At 51.4% G+C, this 20626-nt stretch overlaps 2 protein-coding genes and 1 non-coding gene across 9 annotated transcripts in view; all 3 read left to right on the top strand.

The window, feature by feature from the left end:
- Window positions 1–7545, top strand: part of PHACTR4 (phosphatase and actin regulator 4) — a 59261-nt gene extending 51716 nt beyond the window's left edge. For all 3 annotated transcript variants that reach the window (XM_015649303.3, XM_015649301.3, XM_015649304.2), the window contains 8 exons: window positions 143–722; window positions 1329–1546; window positions 2012–2162; window positions 2766–2821; window positions 3759–3820; window positions 4592–4729; window positions 5642–5718; window positions 6261–7545. In XM_015649303.3, the coding sequence (XP_015504789.1) occupies window positions 143–722; window positions 1329–1546; window positions 2012–2162; window positions 2766–2821; window positions 3759–3820; window positions 4592–4729; window positions 5642–5718; window positions 6261–6276 (1298 nt within the window). In that variant the 3' untranslated portion in view covers window positions 6277–7545. The remainder of the gene's footprint in view (window positions 1–142; window positions 723–1328; window positions 1547–2011; window positions 2163–2765; window positions 2822–3758; window positions 3821–4591; window positions 4730–5641; window positions 5719–6260) is intronic.
- Window positions 7546–7830: 285 nt separating this feature from the next.
- RCC1 (regulator of chromosome condensation 1) lies at window positions 7831–17512 on the top strand. 5 transcript variants are annotated; one of them, XM_015649481.2, is made up of 12 exons: window positions 7831–7875; window positions 8080–8137; window positions 8546–8587; window positions 11699–11776; window positions 11879–12066; window positions 12626–12805; window positions 12891–12987; window positions 14171–14293; window positions 14476–14631; window positions 14969–15088; window positions 15472–15624; window positions 16139–17512. In XM_015649481.2, exons 3-12 carry the CDS (start codon window positions 8575–8577, stop codon window positions 16312–16314), a joined length of 1284 nt encoding a protein of 427 aa, XP_015504967.1. In that variant the 5' UTR covers window positions 7831–7875; window positions 8080–8137; window positions 8546–8574; the 3' UTR covers window positions 16315–17512. The 5 variants fall into 5 exon arrangements, with proteins under 5 accessions (XP_015504967.1, XP_015504964.1, XP_015504969.1 ...); XM_015649478.1 differs by lacking the exon at window positions 7831–7875 and having other exon boundaries at window positions 7882–8137; XM_015649483.3 differs by lacking the exons at window positions 7831–7875; window positions 8080–8137; window positions 8546–8587 and adding an exon at window positions 11059–11079.
- On the top strand, window positions 8238–8442 carry LOC117245470. The gene has a single exon (XR_004500189.1). It is a non-coding gene; the product is annotated as a small nucleolar RNA SNORA73 family (small nucleolar RNA).
- Window positions 17513–20626: the final 3114 nt, after the last annotated feature.

Genomic DNA, 20626 nt, shown 5'->3' on the forward strand with positions numbered 1-20626 from the left:
TTCTGGTATGATATTCCAGTAAAAAGTACCAGAGAATGCTTAGTCCAAGGCTCTGAGTGCATTGCTGTGCTTTTTCCATATTGGTGAAGGTTATCTGGAAAATACCGTTAAACATTGTGGCTTTTGTGGTTTTTATTTTCAGCTGAACTTTCCCAAGTAATGACCAGTGGTACAGCCTTGTCCAAGCCTTCCCCTCCTCTCCCCCCGAAGAGAGGCCTCCTGCCTAATAACATGTCAGAGGCTGTCACATCCAAGCCCCCAGGTGACAGGACAGTGACAGCGAGTCGCCCCGCACCGATTCCACTGCACGTGACCTCAGCTTACCCACCACCGTCACCCTCGCCGCCACTGCCCACCCATGTACCCCCTGAACCTGCACGTGTGGCCCTGCCCGCCTCCACCCCTGTCCTAGACCCACTGCACTCCCTGGATCTGCCCAAGGAGACTCCTCCTCCGCCTCCTGAAGACTTCAGGTCCATGGAAGTGTCGAAGAGGACGGCAGAGCAAGGGTTTGGTGAAGCCCACGTGCTGCCTCGCCTGCCCCAAATCCCGCTGCACATTCGTATCCAGCAGGCTCTGGCCAGCCCTCTGCCTGTCACCCCTCCTCCCGAGGGGTCCCACAGGGCTCACTCACTGCTCTTTGAGAACGATGCTTTCGGAGAAGACAACGGCACCCTGGGCAGGACGAGATCTCTGCCTGTCACCATTGAGATGCTCAAAGTGTGAGTACCTCCTTGTGTATGTGCTGGCTCTTCCAGCTCCTGCGGTGCTGTGATGGTGGGAACAGCTCTGGGCAGGGCTTAGGTCTCTGCTGAAACCGTTTTCCCTGTTGGCCAAATCTGTGTTTTAGCCTCTTAAGAGCCAGAGCATCTTCCCCATGAAATTACCCCTCATTCTGGGAGTTTATGGCTCACAAAGGGAAATGGGTTCCAGACTACAAACACAGGCTGATGCCAGGAATCCTTGCCTGGACTGTCTGTAACTGCACCAAGACCAAACAAGGTTCCAGATTCCATCCTTCTGTGGCCTTCCTTAACCTTTCATTTTGCTAAACATAAGTGGAAAAAGGACTGTCTAGTGTCTGAATCTCCAAGTCACAAAGTAGTGGGGTCAGAGGGCTGTTTGGTTCTGCAGAACCTGCTTCTGTCACTTCCTTGGCCAGAGCTCCCTGTGCTTTGAAGAGATGGGGACAGTGCAGGATCCTGTGTTGGCTCTTGCACCTCTGGTTTCTGGGCTTCTCTGAGGAGAGCTGAGGCATACTGATTCTAGGGATATTCCTCAGCCCCTGTGCTATGTGTTCAGAGGTGTAATAGCGTGCTTCTCGTTAGTCCAGACGATGAGGAAGAGGAAGAAGATGACCAGGAAGAGGAACAGAATTCAGGTCCTCGTGTGTATATTGGAGATGTGGCATCTGTCACAGTCATCCCCAAACTGGTACCCCAGGTCCTCCCAGAGGAGCAGGAAGGAGACGAAGGGATGAGCGACTCTGACTCGGAGGGGCCCATCCTGTATAAAGATGATGAGGAAGAAGATGAAAGCCATAACAGTAAGGCTTTTTTATTGCAGGTGGCTTTTATATTGCTCTGCTGAACTCATGCCTGGCTGCACTGAGATCTAGATCAAAGTGCTGGTTCCCACAGCGCTTCAAAGCAGCTGGTTCTTGGTTGTGTGATGTAGCAGGTGTTCTCTGCCTCGATTTTTCCAAGGCTCTGCAGCCAAACCTGTGCACTCACCTGCTGAGTGCACCCCTTCAGCTGCAGATGGTCCTGTGGCAGCCTGTGCTGTCCCAGCCCCTCAGGTAGGACAGCATTAGGTGGTGTCACACAATGCTGTGCTGGAACACAAGAGTGCTGGCTGCTGCTGCTGTGCAGTGAGTGCAGAGCTTGGGAAGAGCAAGGAGAGAGGACATTTGTCCCTCAAGGAGAGGACAGCTTCCAGGGGCACAGTGCTGGGATTGCTGTGGCAGGCTTGGCTGCCTTGAGCTGCAGCCTGTTGCTCTCCTTCCCTACAGGCACGCTGGCCAACAAAGTGAAGAGGAAAGATACACTCGCTATAAAGCTGGGGAACACAGCTGCACCACAGGAGGAGAAAATCACCTTCCCTCGGAAGAGCAAGGAGGAGTGGAATGAAATCCGTCACCAGATTGGGACGACGCTGATCAGGTATGGAATATGATCAGTGTAAGCTGCTAGCACAGTGTGTGCAGAGTGGGATTGGACAGAGTTGGTGCCTCGTCCAAGCAGTTTGTACTGGAACTAGGGGGGGTGGTTGGGCACGGCAGCTGGAGCAGGGCTGGGAGGTTGAGTGTTGCTGTTCCTCCTCTAGAACAGTTGGGAGTTCCTCCTGGATTTGAGCAATATCCCCCTGACAGGCCCCACTTTCCAGAGGTTAAATGGACTGGGAGGGGAAAAGCTCTGGGGTTACAGACACGTAAAACAGATGGTTTAAAAAGGTCTGGATGGATGTAGGGTGGGTGCTGTTGGTGGATGAAGCTGGGACTGGTGACAGTCCAGGCTCTGCTGTCTGAGCTCCTTGCAAAGCTGCTTCTGAGCTGGAGAGCCCATAGCCCTTTCCCAAAGCTCTGCCAGTGGCTGAGCAGCTGTTTGAGCAGAGCATAGTGTAAAACAGGGCAGCAGTGATCCTCAGTGGTGAGTGAGTGTGGAGGAGACTGTCTAGTGCACTGAAACCAGGCAGTTTTATCCTTCATCTGCTTCTGATGAGTGACCAGATATACAACACTCTGTACTTGTCGTGCTTCTCTTCAGGCGACTGAGTCAGAGACCAACTGCAGAAGAACTGGAACAGAGGAACATTCTTCAGCGTGAGTAGCCCTTCTCTGGTGGTCCTGAGAAATACCTTGTTACTATATTACCAATAAGTTTGCCTTTAACGTCTTAATTTATCAGGTGGGGATGGTTTTAAATTGAAAAATATTTAGATTAGATGTTAGGAACAAATTCTTCCCTGTGAGGGTGGTGAGGCCCTTGGCACAGACCACCCTAACCCTGGCCCATTCCTGGAAGTGTCCAAGGCCAGACTGGATGGGGCTTGGAGCGCTCTGGGATAGTGGAAAGTGTCCCTGCCCATGGCAGGGGGTGGAACTGGGTGATCATTGAGGTCTTTTCCAACCATACCCATTCAGGGATCATATGATTATGGACAGAATAGCTGTCCCATGCCTGCCACCTCAGAGGAGAGTGTGTGGGCTGGTTCAGACTCTGGTGTTACACAACAAGGACTGTTAAATGTGTTTTTGTTTGGGCTGGACTTTTATTTGTGTTCCAAACATTACCGCATTGCCTTGCATGATCTCTAAAGCAGAAGTGCATCACAGAGTCAGGACTGTTTCTCTTGGCCATATCTTGTTCTGCAAAAGTTTTAAATAAATATCTCGAGGAAATGGGAATGTCAGTTCAGGAAGTTTCAATTTAAAATATTTATCTATGCTGCTATTTTCTTTTAAACTATAATAGCTTTGTGAAGGAGTGAGCTGCACAGTGGCCTGGATGTATTTTGGTGATATGGCCATTAGTCTTTGACATGAATGACTCATTGGTTCTGCGTAAGGGGCACATTTGCCCCTGCCAGTGCAAGAGGTGACACGGGGTATTGAGTTGTACTGTGCTCTCTGCCTGTCCTAAGCCTTTAGATCTGTAGATAATCTGATCCAGCTCAATATTATCTTCTGTTCAAGCCTAGAAAGCACTTTTCAAAGACTGATGCTTACATGAAAAATGTTTTTTTTTTCTCCTTGGCAGCGAAAAATGAAGCTGACCGTCAAGCTGAGAAGCGTGAGATCAAGCGCCGGCTGACCAGAAAGGTACTGCAGGCCCCCATGGTGACAGCCACCTGGCAGGGCACGGTGGCAGTGAGCACGTTGTAGGTACTGTGTGTGGGGGAAGTCACAGGGCTCTTGTGTAAGCGTCCCCAGTGCCCTCAGATCGCAGTGACTTTGGAATGTGGACTGTCACCCACAGTGAACCGTTGGCACCAGGGCCATGTTTGTCAGTGACAGATCTGAGCTGGCAGCGAGCATAACAAGCGAGATGAGAGCTAAATTTGGCACCTGATACTTGAAAGGTTTGCTGGCCTGGCTGCTTTAACAGTGCTTCAGCAGCCACGACTTCACAGCAGGCTCCCTGAAATCCATTTCTAAAGTAACAGCAGTGTGGGAGCTGAGCAGAATAACAGCTGCTTTTAGCTGTTACATCCAAGTTACTGGTGGCTGTTACTCATGGCTGGGAAAAGCTTCCCCAAGGCCTGTGGGTGTGAAGTGTGGGTGCTGCAGTTGCTGAAGCTGTGTTTAGGGGTGTCATGCAGGGCTCAGCCTTGCAGTGGCTGTTCCCACACCCCTCAGTGTCCTTCTCCGTGACAGTGTGGACCAAGTTCTGCCCCAGCTTAGCTTTGTGATCCCACTGGGAGTATGCAGTCTGTAGGAGGTTTACCTATTCCCTTGCAGGCTGCAAGCAGGATCTGGTAGTGTCTGTGGTTAAGTGAGGGAACTGGTTTTAGTTTTGCTTGGGGTTCTTGGTCCTGGATCTGCTTTGGGGACAAGGCTCAGACTAACCTCTGTTTTTGCTGCCGTGTTCAGCTTAGCCAAAGGCCTACAGTGGCAGAGCTGCAGGCCAGGAAGATCCTGAGGTTTAATGAATATGTGGAAGTAACAGATGCTCAAGACTATGACCGCCGAGCTGATAAGCCGTGGACAAAGCTGACACCAGCAGACAAGGTAACTGAGAGTGTCCTGGCCCCAGATGGGAAGGGGAGCCAGACCAGGGTGTCCCATGCAAAATTGTGTGAGCTGAGGAGATTTGCTCTGTTCCTCTGGCTTCAACTCTTCGTCTTTCCCTCTGCCACCCCACCTGTGTCCCTTCACTTGCATGTGCTGTCCTGGCTCTGCTTCCTGCTGCTTCATGGCAAGGTGGAACCCAGGTGGGCACAGTCTGAAGGCCAGCATGGCTTGTGCCTCAGCTTCTTAGTGATGTAAGAATCATAAAATCATGGAATTGTTAAGGTTGGAAAAATCCTTGAAGATCATGGAGTCCAACTGTTTACCGAGCACCACCATGTTCACTGCTGAACCATGTCCCCAGGTGCCCTTTCTGCACGTTTTTAAACACTCCCAGGGATGGTGATTCTACCACAGCCCTTTCCATGAAGAAATTTTTCCTTGTATCTCATCTAAGCTTCCACACTCAGTCTCAACCTGAGGCCTTTTCCCCTTGTTTTGTCACTTGTTACCTGGGAGAAGTGACCAACTCCCACAACTGTCTTCTTGACCCTCCTGTCAGGGAGCTGTAGAGAGCGAGATGGTCCCCCCTGAGCCTTCTTCTCTCCAGGCTCAGCTTCCCCACCTCACTCAGCTGCTCCTGATGCTCCAGACCCTTCCTCAGCCCCATTCTCTTTTCTGGACACAACAAGGATACTGGGTACTGGTCATAGCAGTGCAGTTCCCAGCAGGCTCAAGAAACTGGCAAGGAACTATCTGTCCTTGTCCTCCCCCAGCCACCTCTCAGCCCAGCCTCATAGTGGAGGGGCAGATTAAACTCAGTTTGGTGTTAATGGACTGTGAAAGCTGGGGTGGCTGCTGCAATCTGAGCCCTTTCCTTTCCAAAAAAAAAAAATCTCCCTCTCTGTGCAGGCAGCCATCAGAAAGGAGCTGAATGAGTTTAAGAGCTGTGAAATGGAAGTGCATGAGGAGAGCAAGCAGTTCACCAGGTGAGAATGTGTTAACTTAAGAGTTTTGGTCTTGTTAAAGCTGTCAGAGCTGTGCTGCAAGGACAGTGCTCAGTGGCAAAACACTAAAACCTTAGAAAAACTATTTGTGCAGGAGTTGGATATTGAATGTCCCTTTTTGTCTCGGTCCTGGGGAGGTGACTGGATCAGTAGCAGACACAAAGTGGGTTGTTTTATCTTAAACTGGGCCTTTCATCCTGGAGGCTCTGTGACCAGTGTCTGGTTTGAGGTGTGTCTGAAACTAGTATGAAGCTGCAGTTGGAGTGAGCTTTTTTGGGGCTAGAGATGTGCAGCCACAGCCACCAAGCACCTCGCTAATGAGTTACCATGGATGTAATCTGTCAATGAAGTGATTCCTTCCAGCTCTGTGTGGCAAAGCTGAGTGCAGAGCACAGGAGGTGAAATTGTTCGATGTTAACGGCTTCCCTGAGGGCTGAGGGTTCTCTTTGGCCATCTGTAGTGCCCAAGTAACCATTTAACCTGAGTTCCAAGGATAACACTCAGATTTTTCACTTTGTTTTCAGATACCATCGACCGTAAATATTCCAAGGAGTGAGCAAGAAACTCGTGAGGACTGGAAATTCTCTGCATCCCTCTCGTAGGCAATATAGTGAGGATGGAACCTCAGCTCTTCCAAGATTTGCCTTCCAAACATATCCAGAAAAGGGCTTTCAGCCAGGGAAGGGGAATCCTGTCTGAATGTAGCATTTCACTGGAACAAACACATCTCTCGTGCCATCAGGCTGGAACTGACACTATACCTCGTGTGGCTCAGCAATATGACTCTGCCAGGAGACCATGCCCAGGGGAACAACTCCTTCCTTCCCAAGTTGTACAGACTTGTCTTGGGGGTGCAATTCCTCATTTCCTCCTCCTTTCCATGAGGAAAGGAGGAAAAAAAAAAAAGAAAAAAAGGCAGCTCTAATGTTGGGAAGCTGAGGAGAGCATGTGCTTGGAAGCATGTGTGTGTATATTAGCTATGTACAGAGAGCCCTGGCAGACAACTGACATGGCACTCATTATTTCTGTGAGGGTTTGCTTGTTTCTGTCATGTCCTTAATGCCCTGAATCACTACTGACCCAACAGTTTGTTGTCCTGGAAGGGAATTGTATAGATATTAACATATGCTGTGTCTTTTTGTAAAAAAAAAAAAAAAAAAAAGAAAAAAAAAACCACCTCCAACAGATGTATAAAACATTTGCTCTGCACCCTCTCACACGTGCTGTGATCTTAATAACAGATCTTGAGATATCTAAGCTTGGTTAACAAATTACAGAACCAGGAAAAATGACTGTTGCCTTTTTAAAACTTTTTAATTTGGGGAAACTGTGAGAGTAGTCAGTCTTTTTTATTGTGGCTTTCTCTCAGATGTTTTTTACTTTCCCAGATCAGGGTTGAAGCTTGCCTTTTTCTGATTTTTACAGCTAAACCTACTGGAAACTTGATAATTTCACTGTGTGGGTCGAAAGGAAGAATATGTTTAAAAAGTGACCTTACAAAGATGGTATTTCTCTTCTGAGAGAAAAACTCTCCCTCGATGCGGGTTTAAAAAAAAAAAAAAATCAAATCTGGTAGGGCCACTGCTGTATTATGCACAAAACTAAACTATGTGTGAGATGCCATTGGTGCGGGGAGAAGGGAGAGAACTTTGTCTTGTTCACAGACCAGTGTGGCCACACGCCGGCCCAGCATCCGCTGGGGGCTCTTCCCTCACGGCATCCCCTGTACAGCCGCCATTGCATTGTATATCAGTCTCCTCCGCAACAGATTTTAATTATTAAATAAAAGTATTTTAGATTTTTTTTTTTTTAAACCGTGCTTGTGTCGTGTCGTTTTAACTGATCTTAGTGGGTGCGCGACCGGCGGCTCCTGAGGGGGATGGGGGGCGGGTCAGCCATGGCGGCGCCTCCCCTCAGGGTCGCAGCCATTCGCGCCCTTCCGCCTGCGCATGTGCCAACCGCTCTTCCAGACATTGCGCAGGCGCCGCCGGCCCCGCCCCTTTGGGCCCCTCACCAATACGGCTTTATCTCCGCCCCTCACGCGGGCCGCGCGCGCGCGTTTTAGCCCCGCCCCGCGCTCTATAAAAGTCGCCGCGCGGTTGGGTTCGGCCTTTTTCACCGTGAGGAGCGGCTGAGGCTGTAAGTATAGTTTGCTCTACTTGTACCCTTTTCTCTTTTTAGGTTGCTGTGGCGTGAGGTCCTAGTGGCTGTGCTGTCGGCGGATGCCCGCTGCATCCCCGTTTTAGCACTAAAATATACCGTGAGTTGCACATGGCTGTGCGTGCTGCGGGGTCACTCCGCGCCACCTCAGCCGTCCCTCAGAGCCATTTCCTTTTCCTACAGGTTCCACCAAAGCATGTTAAGCTTGGTTTGGGGAAGCTTGGTTTGTCGTCGCTCCAGTGTGAGTATCCGTCATGTAGCCACGCCGCGTGGTCGGTGGAACGGGAACACGCGGGGGCTCGGGGGGCGTCAAGGTGGTTGTGAGTGTTTAAAACAAAGGTCCAACGTGGATATCCGGAGAAGTCGCTCTCTCTCGGCTCTGTCCGTGTGGCGCACGGGAGCGCAGGCCCTCGGGCCCGTGACGTACAGTCCCCTTCCACGACGTTGGAGAACAAGCCGGGCCCCGAGCCTGCAGCCTGCATATTCCTACTGCTTCTCTGAGCCCTTGGGCCGTGACAGAGGAGACAAACCATGCAGGAAACACACACACACGGGTGGGACGTGGAACGCGTGCACAGCAGGGAGGGTGAAACAAGAGAAACAAGCTTCTGTGCAAATCCTTACAGTACTTTTTTTTTTTTATTTCCAGTACCAGCATTAAAAAAGCTTAAGTGGAACATGGTTTTCGAAGGTAATAATAGTGTTTAAAGTGTAATATTGTGTATAGTTTCGCTCTTTTCCTTAAAGTTAAACCTTACATTTCAAATAGGTTTTGTCTGTCTCGAAGATGTTTGTAGGATAACTGGATCACCTTAGTGATAAGATTCCAATCCCGACAACATAGGGGATGATAAGGAAAGTTTAGATCGCAAGCTCCTAGTATCTACGATTTTGTTGGTTTTTGGATAGATGGAAAAATCGATGACTCCTGAGTCTTAAAGGGGAAAAAAACCCCCGATAACAAATCTTAGCAGATAGAAAATCGCTTAAGATGATAAGATTTGTCTGCTAAACTCAAAGCTGTATTTGTGTAATTTGAGACATTAAAAAAGAGCAAGAAAAAAATATCTTAAGTTTCCTAAAACATTGCAGAAACTGCTGGGACAAAATGACAAATTAAAATCTGCTTTTAGTGGGAGAAGTGGGTATATTAAAGAGTCTGTCCAAATTGGGTAGTTGCCCAAGTCGTTTAGTGCACTGTGTGTAATCAAAAAGTGATGGAACCAGGTATGCATGAATTCGGTGGTCTTGGAAAGCATGTGCTTGGAGCACGGAAAATAACGTGTGTCCCTGGTCACTTGGTGGGACGTGCACTTCCTGGATTTTGTGGAGCAAAGGAGCAGGGGCTGGAGTTTTAACATGTTACTGGTGTGCTGCACGGGAAGGAAAGACAATCCACGGGATGTGTATTGGCTGAAGTGCAACTGGAAAGAAAAGGGTAGACGTGGTCCGTCCACCGAGAAGCTGCTTTTAGGATGCTTTAAACTGGGGAAGGGGGGGAACAGGGTAAGGGATAAGTAAAACATGGGTGTGCTCTCCTGCGGACTACACTTCCCATGGATTCGACCTCGTGGGGCCAGGATGTTACAGGGAAATAGATACTAAAAGTGGGTGGTTTATAGGATGTGGGTGGAAGCAGCAGTTGGTGTGTTTAGGCCCTGAAATACAGCCCTTATTCCCTTGGTGATCTCTTAATCTGTATCTGCCTACAGTAGACAACTCAATAAACTGAATTTGCTTTGGCTTGGTGTGTGTTTTTGGCGAGTGATCTGAGTATTAAGGATAACTTCATGCTCCGGGTGGCACCGCTCTCTTGTGTAGAAGTGTGATTCTCGTGTGCATCTCGGAATTGTAAAGGGTGTAGAAAATGAACTGACTGCTCTGTGTGGGCTGCCTTAGGAGCCGATCGTCGTTCAGTCCAGCTTTGGATGGTCTCGGGCACAAACCCTATCATTAAGGGCTGGTGGAATGTATTAGTCCGGGGTGTGGCTTGGGGGGAAGCAGGGAGGCGGTCACACATCATTCTCTGCCCGTTTTTTAAGGTGAGGGATTCTGATGGGTGGGTTTAGGGGAGTTTCTGGTGTGGGTTGGCGAGGTGTCCCGTCATTGGCCATGGAAATGCCCAAGGAGGGGATCAGGGGCTGGGTGTGTTCCCTGCTCGTCAGGCAAGTCCCAACGTGAGCCTGGGATAAATACTCGGGACTGAGGTTCTCCTGGAAGGTTATCCATCCACAAGGGCTGTGGGTGACCCCTGGGGGGGTCAGGGTCTGTAAATGGATGAGGCTGATATACCAGCCAAGAACTTAATTAGGAACTTGGTGTTATTAGTAAATTAAAGCTGTTAGGCCAAATGCAGGCCTCTGGACTGGAAGAGCAGAATTAATCAATTGAGTAAGGGAAGTTGTCTTCCAGTTAACCTGAGAAGTTTAGCCTCTTTCAGGGGTAGAGGTGCATTTTCAATATCAGGCAGCAGTAGGTTGCTGGAGAAGGTGGGAGCTCAGACTTGCTGTATTTTAATACTCTGTTAATTATCATCGTTCTGTGCGTTCAATTACCATTTTATGCAGCAGCTGTGTTCCATCACAGCTGCCTGCGGCCCTGCAGGCTGGAGGCATTTTGGGAGGTTAGAAGCAGGACAAGTAACCGGATTTATTGCCCAGGGGCCAGTGTATTGTCAACTGCGAGCCCTGCCTTGTGCGAGCCCTGCCTTGTGCGTCTGTCCTGTGTCTTCTGTCCTCTTGTCCTGCGCTACCTGTCCCCCATTACCCCCTGTCCCCATTCATGTCCTGCGCTACCTGTCCCCATTCCGTCCTGTCCCCTTGTCCTGCACTAGCTGTCCCCCATTCCGTGCTGTCCCCATGTCCTGCGCTACCTGTCCCCCATTACCCCCTGTCCCCATTCCGTGCTGTCCCCATGTCCTGCGCTACCTGTCCCCATTCCGTGCTGTCTCCATGTCCTGCGCTACCTGTCCCCATTCCGTGCTGTCCCCTTGTCCTGCGCTACCTGTCCCCCATTACCCCCTGTCCCCATGTCCTGCGCTAGCTGTCCCCATTCCGTGCTGTCCCGTCCCGCCGGTACTGCGGCTGTCGTGCTCTGCCCGCCGGCCGCCAGGGGGCGCCGCACCGCCAGCGGCGCTCGCTCGCGGCCCCGCGCATGCGCAGAGCGGAGCGCGGCTGGCGGGCGGTGAGCGCGGCGGGGTCGGCCCGGGAGAGCCGCGGGAGGGAGCGGGGAGGACGGGGATGGGGACGCGGATGCGGACACGGGCGCGGGGGTCCCGGCGGGCCCCAGGCCGGCCTCGGCGCAGCCGACCGGCCGGCATGGAGAGCTGCAGGCGACGGGAGGAGCGGCTGGTCCGAGCCCCGGCCTGCGCGGGCTCACGTGAGGCGCCGCCGCGGGGAATTCGAACGGCGGGAAGGGGCGGGGGTGGTGCTGGGGCCATGACGAACCGGGGTGAGGACGCCGACACGGCTCGGCTGCCATTCTTCCCTTTCCCTCTTTCCCCGTTTTCCCTCCTTTCTTCTTCCCTTCCCTTTCTCCTCGCCTGCCTGGAACTGAAATCTGGAGAGGTTCACATCTGCATGAGATAGAGAGTATGTATAAAACACAAAATCCATAAAGGAAAACTATCCTTTAGCTTTTTCCAAGGGAAAACTTTCCATTTTCCCAGAGCAGGAGAAGGGTTCAGTGTTGAAATCCCAACTCAGTCACCAGTCTCTCAGGTGGTTTTTTAAGGTGCAAGGGGACACCCTGAGCAGTGAACAGCCTGGTGGGTGACCCCTTACAGACTCTTTTTGGCGTTTAGATTCCAAGATGCCAGGAAAACGCAGTGTGAAGAACCCAGTGCCAGAAGAAGAGTCGCCTGAGTTGAAGAAGGTTAAAGGTAAGAAAAATCTGTGGGAATTTTCCTTCCACTTACCCAGGGGTGATTTTTACCAGGAAACTTGGACTCCCACATGTTCTTTCTCCCCCTCCCACCCTGCAGTCAGCCACCCGTCACACCGCTCACAGCCTGGGCTGGTGCTGACACTGGGCCAGGGTAATGTTGGCCAGCTGGGCCTGGGTGAGGACATCATGGAGAGGAAGAAACCAACTCTGGTCACGCTGCCGGAGATGGTGGTGCAGGTGGAAGCTGGAGGGATGCACACGGTGTGCCTCAGCCAGACGGGAAAGGTGAGTGCAGTGAGTTCTGGGATGTGTTCTGGAGCAGGGGGTAGGAATCAGCCACTGCTCTGCCCACATCTTATTCCAGCTCTGGGGTGAGCGTGGTCTCGCACGGACCACAAAATTCTGGAGAGTCAAAAGGAGGACCTGAAAGGAGCCTGCAATAGAACTGGGGAGGGACGTTGGACAAGAGCATGGAGTGATAGCACAAGGGGGAGTGGCTTTACACTGACAGAGAGTAGATGGGTGACACTACCATTTTAGATAGATATTGGGAAGAAGTTCTTCCTTGTGAGGGTGATGAGGCTATGGTACAGAGAAGCTGTGGCTGCCCCATCCCTGGAAGTGTTCCAGGCCAGGTTGGACAGGGTTTAGAGAAACCTGATCTAGTGGAAGGTGTTTCTGCCCGTGGCAGGGAGTGGACTGAGATGAGCTTTTTGGTCCCTTCCAACCCAAACCGCTCCTTGATTTTGTGAAAATTCAGCCTGGTGAGTCTCTGTACCCTGACTTCATACTCAGCCTGTTGCCCCTCTGAGCTCCATCCTGATCACTTGCACCCAATCTGCAGATCTACACCTTTGGCTGCAATGATGAAGGTGCCCTGGGACGCGACACCTCGGCTGAAGGATCTGAGACCTCTCCTGGGCCGGTGGAGCTGCAGGAGAAGGTGGTGCAGGTGTCAGCAGGGGACAGCCACACAGCTGCACTGACTGAGGACGGCAGGGTCTTTGTCTGGGGCTCCTTCCGGGTATGCAAATTCCTCAGATGCTGGAATGGAAGCTCTGCTGTTGGCTGCTCCTATGGTTCATCCATGTGTCTCTCTCTCCCCTCAGGATAACAATGGAGTGATTGGCTTGCTGGAGCCCATGAAGACAAGCTCCATTCCTTTGCTGCTCCAGCTTGACGCGCCTGTTGTTAAAATAGTTTCAGGTGAGCAGGGCCCAGGGGTAGGCAGGTTGTATTTGTTCTGGTTTAGGACAAATCTGGGAGAAAACCTCCAGTGGGGACCCATCTAGGAAGTAAACTCATGTGGACCCTTCCCCCCGCCCCCACCCCAACTCGTTTGGGAAGAGATTTCTCTGAGAGAAGTGGAAAAAACCTGTTCATTTAGCAGGCAAAGGACTATCCAGCACAAAAATGAATAATACCAAATTACAAAACCTCTCTCCACTCTGAGGAGATGACAAATTCAGAGGGTCTCCCTCCTGTGGCTGTTCACTCCGTTATCAATCCCTCTGGGGATTACCTCTGCCCAGGCTGGGCCCCCGGTGGTCCATGGGTGCAAGCTCGGTGCTCTCCGGAGTCCCCAGTCCAGAGCAGGTTTGAACCCTTCCACGAAAAGGGAAAGAAAAACAGTCCAGGAAGACCTCTCTGCTTCAGCTAGCTGGAAAGCAAAGGCAGTCTCTCATTGTCTGTGCTGTCGTCAAAACCCCCATCCTGGAATGTGGGGGGAGTAAGTACAGTCTCTGTTAACAGACTCAGTGCTTCTCTACTCACTTTTACTCTCAGATGAAGTTTTAAAGATACAAAAGGTATTTCTGGGCCAGGCAGACGAATGGGGATACAATTTAACATCACAGTCACCCCAGGACACAGGAACACCAGGCTGTCAAACCCTTGAGGAAGGTCCATGACCTTTTCCTCCCTCTTGGCTTGCTCTGAGTCTGGTACAAGAGTATACTTGCTCATCTCTGACTCTCCAGAGAAGAGACTTTTTAGCCCAAACAGATATTTTAGCCCCAACAGATTGACATCTGAGTTAATATTTGACCAGTCTGATGCAGAATGCCCTCCAAGAGCGGCCCTGGACTGTGACCCTGTGGAGCCAAGCACTTGCTCTCTGATGAGGCTTGGAGAAGCTGAGCATGGCAGCCATGGAGGTTGTCCAGGGCCCAGGGGAAGTTGGGGCACACCTGTGTCCTTACCACCGTCTCATAAAAACTGCTTTGAATTCCTGGGATCAGGAAGAAGGACATCCTGGAGTTTTAGGTGGGGCACAATTGGTGTTGAGGTATCAGGTGCAGTAAACCCCGCAAGCTGGGAAAACTGTGGGATCTCAGCCCCCAGGGCTTGCTGAAGACTTCTCTGTACTTCTCTTTCCTTCCTGTCCCAGGAAATGACCACTTGGTGATGCTGACAGTGGACGGTGACCTGTTCACGTGTGGCTGTGGCGAGCAGGGCCAGCTGGGCAGAGTGCCAGCGCTCTTTGCCAACCGAGGAGGACGGAAAGGGCTGCGTGAGTGAATTTAGTTCTCTTCCCTTTGCAGAGGAACCAATGGACCCTGTCCCTGATGCTCAAGGGCTTATGTGTAATCAGCGTAATCAATGTGTAATCAGTAAATGTAGTGAGCCAGATCCTTAGATGCAGGGAGGCTGTAAATCCTTAGTCCTTGTATAACACCTTGTCTCCTGCCCCAGAGCGGCTGCTGGTCCCCCAGCTTGTCCATGTCAGAGGCAAAGGGAGAAGAGGCAAAATGCGCTTCCAGGACGCTTTCTGTGGGGCATATTTCACCTTTGCTGTAACACGTGAGGGACACATCTATGGATTTGGCCTCTCCAATTACCACCAGCTGGGTAAGCTTCACCTGTGTCCATCCAGACCTCCTGACAGTCAACTGCTGCCCTGGCCTGGTGGGGGAAGCTGCTGGGTGCCTCAGAATCTAAACACTTGGTGCACCGGAGCTGGAAATGGGGGTGGGGCTCACCCTGCATAGCTCTGGGTTTAGGTCCCAGCCCATGCACCTGCTGGATTTGAGCAGAAATTGATTTTGGGGCTGGGGGACTGTATTTGTCTCTGGTGGGGCTCAGCCCACGGAGAGCCCCAGGGTGGATAGCTCAGTGCCAGAGCATGGCCTGGGCTGTCCATGGCCATGGAGCTGAGCCGCCCGGGTTTGTACGTCCCACCCTACAGGGACCCAGGACACCGAGCCCTGCTTCTCCCCGCAGAACCTCACGTGCTTCAAGAACTCCACCAAGTCATGGGTTGGGTTCTCTGGTGGGCAGCACCACACAGTCTGTGTCGACTCCGAGGGTAAGTGACACAAAGACAGATGAGCTGGGAGTCTGAGGGATCCCATGGCCCTCATCCTGGCCAAGGAGTTAGTGGGGTGAGGGTAATATGCTGGAGCCCTCCAAGCTCTCAGCGTTATAGGAAACAAGGTTAGTGTGAGATTGCAGCAAAGGGAAGCTGACAACAGGAACCTGCACTCAGTTGTGAACTCTGCTCTTGCCCTCACTGGGTTTGGGGAGCTGAAGGGTCTCTATCCTACCCTGCCCCTTCTGGATGGGTTTTGGGGTGTGGTATGGAGGAGCGATGCTCCTTCAGGAGTCACACCTGGGAAGAGGGTCCAGCTTTGGCCCTGCTGCAGCTTCTGCCCCACTGAAGTCACCTCGTGTGTATCCACTGTGCTCCAGGTAAAGCCTACAGCCTGGGCAGGGCAGAGTATGGCCGGCTGGGCCTTGGGACAGGGGCAGAGGAGAAGAGCACACCCACGGTTATCCCGGAGCTGCCCAGGATCACCTCGGTGGCCTGCGGAGCGTCAGTTGGTTATGCCGTCAGCAGTGATGGTGAGTGCCGGGGTTTGGGAACACTGTGTATGTTCTTCATCCCTCCATCCAGCCCTGCACACCATCACACACTGCTGGCTGGGGTGGGACTGGAGCCATCACTGCACCAGTCACCTGGGGACAACTAGGCAGTGGCTGCTCAGATGTGTTTGTGGGCTTGTGGCAACAGCTTTGGTCGTGTGCTGACCAGGAGGGCGCCTGACAATGTCTTCTCTGACTCCACTGATGCCAGACCTCCATGCTCTGGTACTGCATCTGCCTGTGTGCAGTGTCTGTAGGAAGGAAGATTTGGAGTGGGCTATGGGTTTAGTTTTCTCCAGAGGGATAAAATTTCCTTCGCTCTGTGATGGAGCATCTGTCTGAGTTGCAAGTGCTCCTTGTAATCCTCCTGCTTGTGTTTTGGACTTACAGAAACTTTCTGCATGGATGCAAGCTCCCTTTGGGTTTGGGTGCTGGCTTCCCTTCCCATTGTGCAACCACTTGGAGCTCAAAGCTTCCTTCAACTCTATTGCAGGACGAGCGTTTGCCTGGGGAATGGGCACTAACTACCAGCTGGGCACCGGGGAGGAGGACGATGTTTGGAGCCCTGTGGAGATGACGGGGAAGCAGCTGGAGAACCGGCGGGTGCTGGCTGTGTCCAGTGGTGGGCAGCACACTGTGCTGCTGGTCAGTGACAAGGAACAGAGCTGATGAAACGCCGCCACAGCCAAGCCCAGCGGGATCACAGGACCCCCCCAGACCCCCCACAACTTCTGCCTGGGTTGGGGAACCGATTACTTGGGGAGGGCAGGAGGCTCATGGAGCTAGGCCCAGCAGCACCTGTGCAGGTGGAACATGGGTTCTCCCTGGAAGTGTTTGTTTTCTCGTGGTGCCCAGTGCTCTGTCAGCTCCCCGGATCAGCTTGGTCCTAAACTGATCCCGGTTCTGTGCCTGGATGGATTTCTACTTCTTCTCGTCTGGTTTTTTAACATTTCCCGGCCCAGCAAAGCTGAGGGTCTTGTTCTTCACTCTGCAATCAAGTTTGGGTATCAGTCTCCCTGAGGCCCCCATGTTCCCCACATCTGGATGCTCCTCCATGCCCTTCACCTAAATATACCTCTCTGGCCTGGATTTGTCTGCTGCCACCCACCAAACCCCTCTGAGCCTGTTCCAGGCTGATCTGAGTACAACAGAAATGTGCCCAGGAAGCTCGATCTAATGTAGAGCTCGTGGCTGCTGTGGGGATATTCTGCCTGGTGAGGGAGAAGGCTGCTGGATGATACCTAGCACACTATGATCACTGGAAAAAGGAAGGGGGGCTACTTCCTCCCATCCCTCAAATATCTAACCTGAACCCCCCACAAAACAGTGAGGCCAGGAGCAGGTTCCCTGCTCCCCATGACCTGGAGCAGCCACCTCCAGCACTGCTTTTTGCAGTCCTGGCCACTCCCTCTTTGCCTTTGCCTTTGGAAACCCAATCAAATCCATCCCACGGGTGAGAACAGTGTTACTTTAAATTTTTTCTCTTTCGCTTGCTGAAGGAGCTTCATTTGCTGTTAGGACCTTGCTGAGCAGACACCCAGACCCCAGTTTTGCATGGAGAGACATACAGGACCAGGAGACAACAGGACTCCTCCTTCCCATCACCTCCCTGATCCAACTGGTCCTGCTTCCTGTGCCCAGCCTGCTCCATCCTCTCCTTGCAGGAGGTGCCTTCCAGGTACCTGGACTGAGGAAGGGTCTGCAAAGAGATAAATTTTAGCAATAGGGGAGGGGGGTCTGGGATTATACAATGGTTCCAAAGGGGTTGGATTTTTTAAAAAAGAAAATGTATTTTGGTTGATTAATCAAGGCGGAAAGGACAAAAAACTCATCTTGTAGCATTTGGAATAAACTGAGATTTGATAAACCCAGGCTTTTCCTGTGCTTTGGAGGGGTGGGCAGTTCTTCCATGGGGCCTGCCGTGGTTCCTGGGGAGAGTTGGGAGGGGTGTCTGCGTTTGGGGGAGCTCTGGTGGTGCCAGCAGTGTCTGTGCTGGATGGGGGGCTTGGACACCAGATGGCAGCAGGAGACTTCTGGAAGCTGTTGGCTCTGGGAGAGGGGATGGGCCCTGTCCTCTCTGTCAGCCTCTCTTCAGTTCCTTGCCTGTCTGATGGCTCACTCCTGCTATCTTTGGGTCCCCAGGGACACGACCAAGCCTGTGGCACAGCTGGAAGGATCCTGGCATGTCCCTGCTGGGTGCTCCCAGCTGGAGCTGAGCCAGACATTCATGTGGAGACTGGAAGCCAGGGGGCAAATTCCCACATCCTGATGTGACTGGAGCCCCAGGTAGCTGTTTACACTCAGTTCCTAAATGTTCCTTTGGGCAGGGATGGGCTTCAGGCACTGAGAGCAGCTCAGGTTGTTGGCAGCTCTGCTGCTGCCGTGTAGGACGAGCTTGGACCAGGGATGGCCTCTGTAGGTTCAGCCCTAGCTGGGGAGCTGGGGACACTCACCTCCCATCAGCTGGGTTTATTTTGGTGCTTGAATTCCTGGGTTTGTAAAGGACTTTATTTTTCCCTCTGTGAAGTTTGGATTTGGGCCCATGGGGAATGATATATTGTGAGGGATTGATTGAGCTCATACTTTGCCATCACTGCAGGCTGAGCCATGGGTAAGTGCTCTCTAATCCCGTGACTAATTCTGCTCCCTAGGGACCATCACCATTTGATGCTCTTCAGTGAAATGTGATCTGCTGGATACCTGATGGAGAAACTGGTCTTTGTCTTGGGCTTGATTCCCAGCAACAACATTGTCCAAAAACAGCCTCAGCTACTGGGGAGCTGGAGCTAAAATCCCACATCCCAGTGCTCCCCGTTCCTCCCTGTCCCCAATACTGACAGGTTTTTGTATCTATCTCCCACATTTGGGCAATTCCTTGTCCCAGGAACAGGATCAGTGGTGGCACTGCTGTGTGGTCACCACAGGGTTGGATCCTGCCAGGAGCCAATGCAATTCCTTGCTTCGGCTCCTGCAGATGCAGAGAAAACCTAGATAATTCCCAAATGAGATGGGATTGTAGCTGTCCTTGAGGGGCTGGTCCTGTTCCTGGAAAGGGGAAAACATGTCTTTTGAACATGTTGGTAATTTCAAGAAACAAGGGGGAAAAGAGCTGGGGGAAAGCACTTAAGATTTAAAGTATTCAGAAGAGATGAATCAGCCGTGTCTTGGGAGTCAGAGTGACACTTCAGTGGGAAGCTGCTGGAAACTGGGGGAAGGATGAGCCCCCACACAGGGGGGAGAGGGTGGGCAAAGGAAAACAGCTTAATTGAGGAAAGGGAAATGTCTCATTAACAAGGTTTTGTGCTCACAAAATGAATTGGGGGCATTCTGAGGATAAGGAAGAGAAATTTGGGTCCTGTGGAGCAGACCCTTGCCTGTGTCAGGATCCAGCCTCAGTCCATGGTGCAGGTTTTCCAGCACTGACACCAAACCTCCACCATCACCAGCTGGCAGCTCCAATCCCACACTCTGGTGTCCATCTGTAGCTATTGGAAGTGCATAAAAGGCTTTTGATTTACAGACAAAAGCTGTGAAAGTGGAATTTTAGGGCTTTAGCATCCATGGAGGATGTGTCTCGGTGGTGTGGAGATCTTTTGAGCCCATAATAAAAGCACTTCGTTGTCTGTGAGGTTTGTAAACGATTTTTTTTCATGTTTTTAACATGTTACTGTTTTAGATACAAAAATTATACCTATGCAGAGGTGCTGCAGGATCTGCAGGGAGGGAATTGCATCTTCAGGAGGGTTTGGAGGATACTGAGATTATTTTCTTGTTTTTTCCTCTCCTGCCTGGAAGAGGAAATGAGCTTTAATTATGGCCAAGCTGCCTGTGATGAGGTTTAATGATGGGTCTGCAGACAACAGTTTGGTATTGTACTGGGCTGTCTCCCCTGAATGCCATCATCAAGGCTGCTACCTGACCAGTGTATCCCAGGATAATTGGAACATGCAGTGCTCTGGTGTGGCTCCTGGTAGAAGAGTGTCTTGGGTCTCTTGAGAGCTGGGCTGAAATACTGGTGTGGGGGTGTCTCTGCCCCCTCCCCAAACTGCTGAAGTCCTGGTTCCTTTCCCATTACAACAGGCCAAAAATAAGGAAAGTCTCATATGGTTCACACAATAATGAGCTGTGGAACGGGATCCTGGCTCTGTCCCTGCCTGGAGGAGCCCCAGTGCTCACACAGGATCCCAGCCAGTCTCCATCCCCTTCCTGCATGTTCCTCCAGCTCCCATTTGCTCGGGGAATAAAACAGTAAAAATTAAGCAGAATTTGTAAGTCTGAAAGGAGAAAAAAATCCTCTGGGTATTATTCCTAGTAATTTTTTCTCCCCTGTTAAATGATGAATTGCAAGACAAGCATCTCTGTTGGGCTGGAGAGCCTGGGTCCACCCCAGGCTGCTCTGGGGTCAGGAAGGTGGGAGATTTTGCTCCTGTCCTCCCCAGGAAAGAGATCCATTAATTTCCATCTGCATATTAATGCAATACCAACATCAGCCTAAACCTGCAGACAAAGAAACCAGCATCATCATAATTAATCACAAACTCAATACATCAGGATTCATTATTTGGTGGGTTAATTAAAGAAAAAAACCCAAGAAATGGGGGAGAGGATGTTTCCTGCAGTAACACATGTTTTTGGGCTGCAAACATTCCTGGAATAGCTGGTTGGTGTGTGCCAGCACAGGTTGCTGCATAATTAATCTGGACTGGTGGTGAAATCACCGGAATCGGTGCCTGGCTCAGTTTTCCCGGAGTGCTGGGTAATTGAGGGGGTCCTTGGGTGGTGTTGCAGCAGTGATACCCTGGCTAAACAACACCTCCAGGCTGGAAATCTGCTTTTCTCCTCCGGTCTGTGTTCTTTATGGCTTCCCCTTCTTTGGGAGCTAAGAAACCTACACAGCAGAAGTGATATATACCTTAAAATCCAAAGTCTCATTAAGCCAGAGCAAAGTTACAGGCTCCAACACCCAATTCTGTTGCTTTTT

Source organism: Parus major, chromosome 23, assembly GCF_001522545.3.
Source record: "Parus major isolate Abel chromosome 23, Parus_major1.1, whole genome shotgun sequence".
In the NCBI taxonomy this organism is placed as follows: Eukaryota; Metazoa; Chordata; class Aves; order Passeriformes; family Paridae; genus Parus; species Parus major.

Bases quoted from the DNA above. Each gene is read 5' to 3' on its own strand.
- RCC1 (XM_015649478.1), top strand. From the start codon at position 8,008: ATGGCTGTGCGTGCTGCGGGGTCACTCCGCGCCACCTCAGCCGTCCCT. The intron at 8,138-8,545 runs GTGAGTATCCGT...TTTTATTTCCAG, and splicing joins TGGTTTGTCGTCGCTCCAGT to TACCAGCATTAAAAAAGCTT. The intron at 15,089-15,471 runs GTAAGTGACACA...ACTGTGCTCCAG, and splicing joins AGTCTGTGTCGACTCCGAGG to GTAAAGCCTACAGCCTGGGC.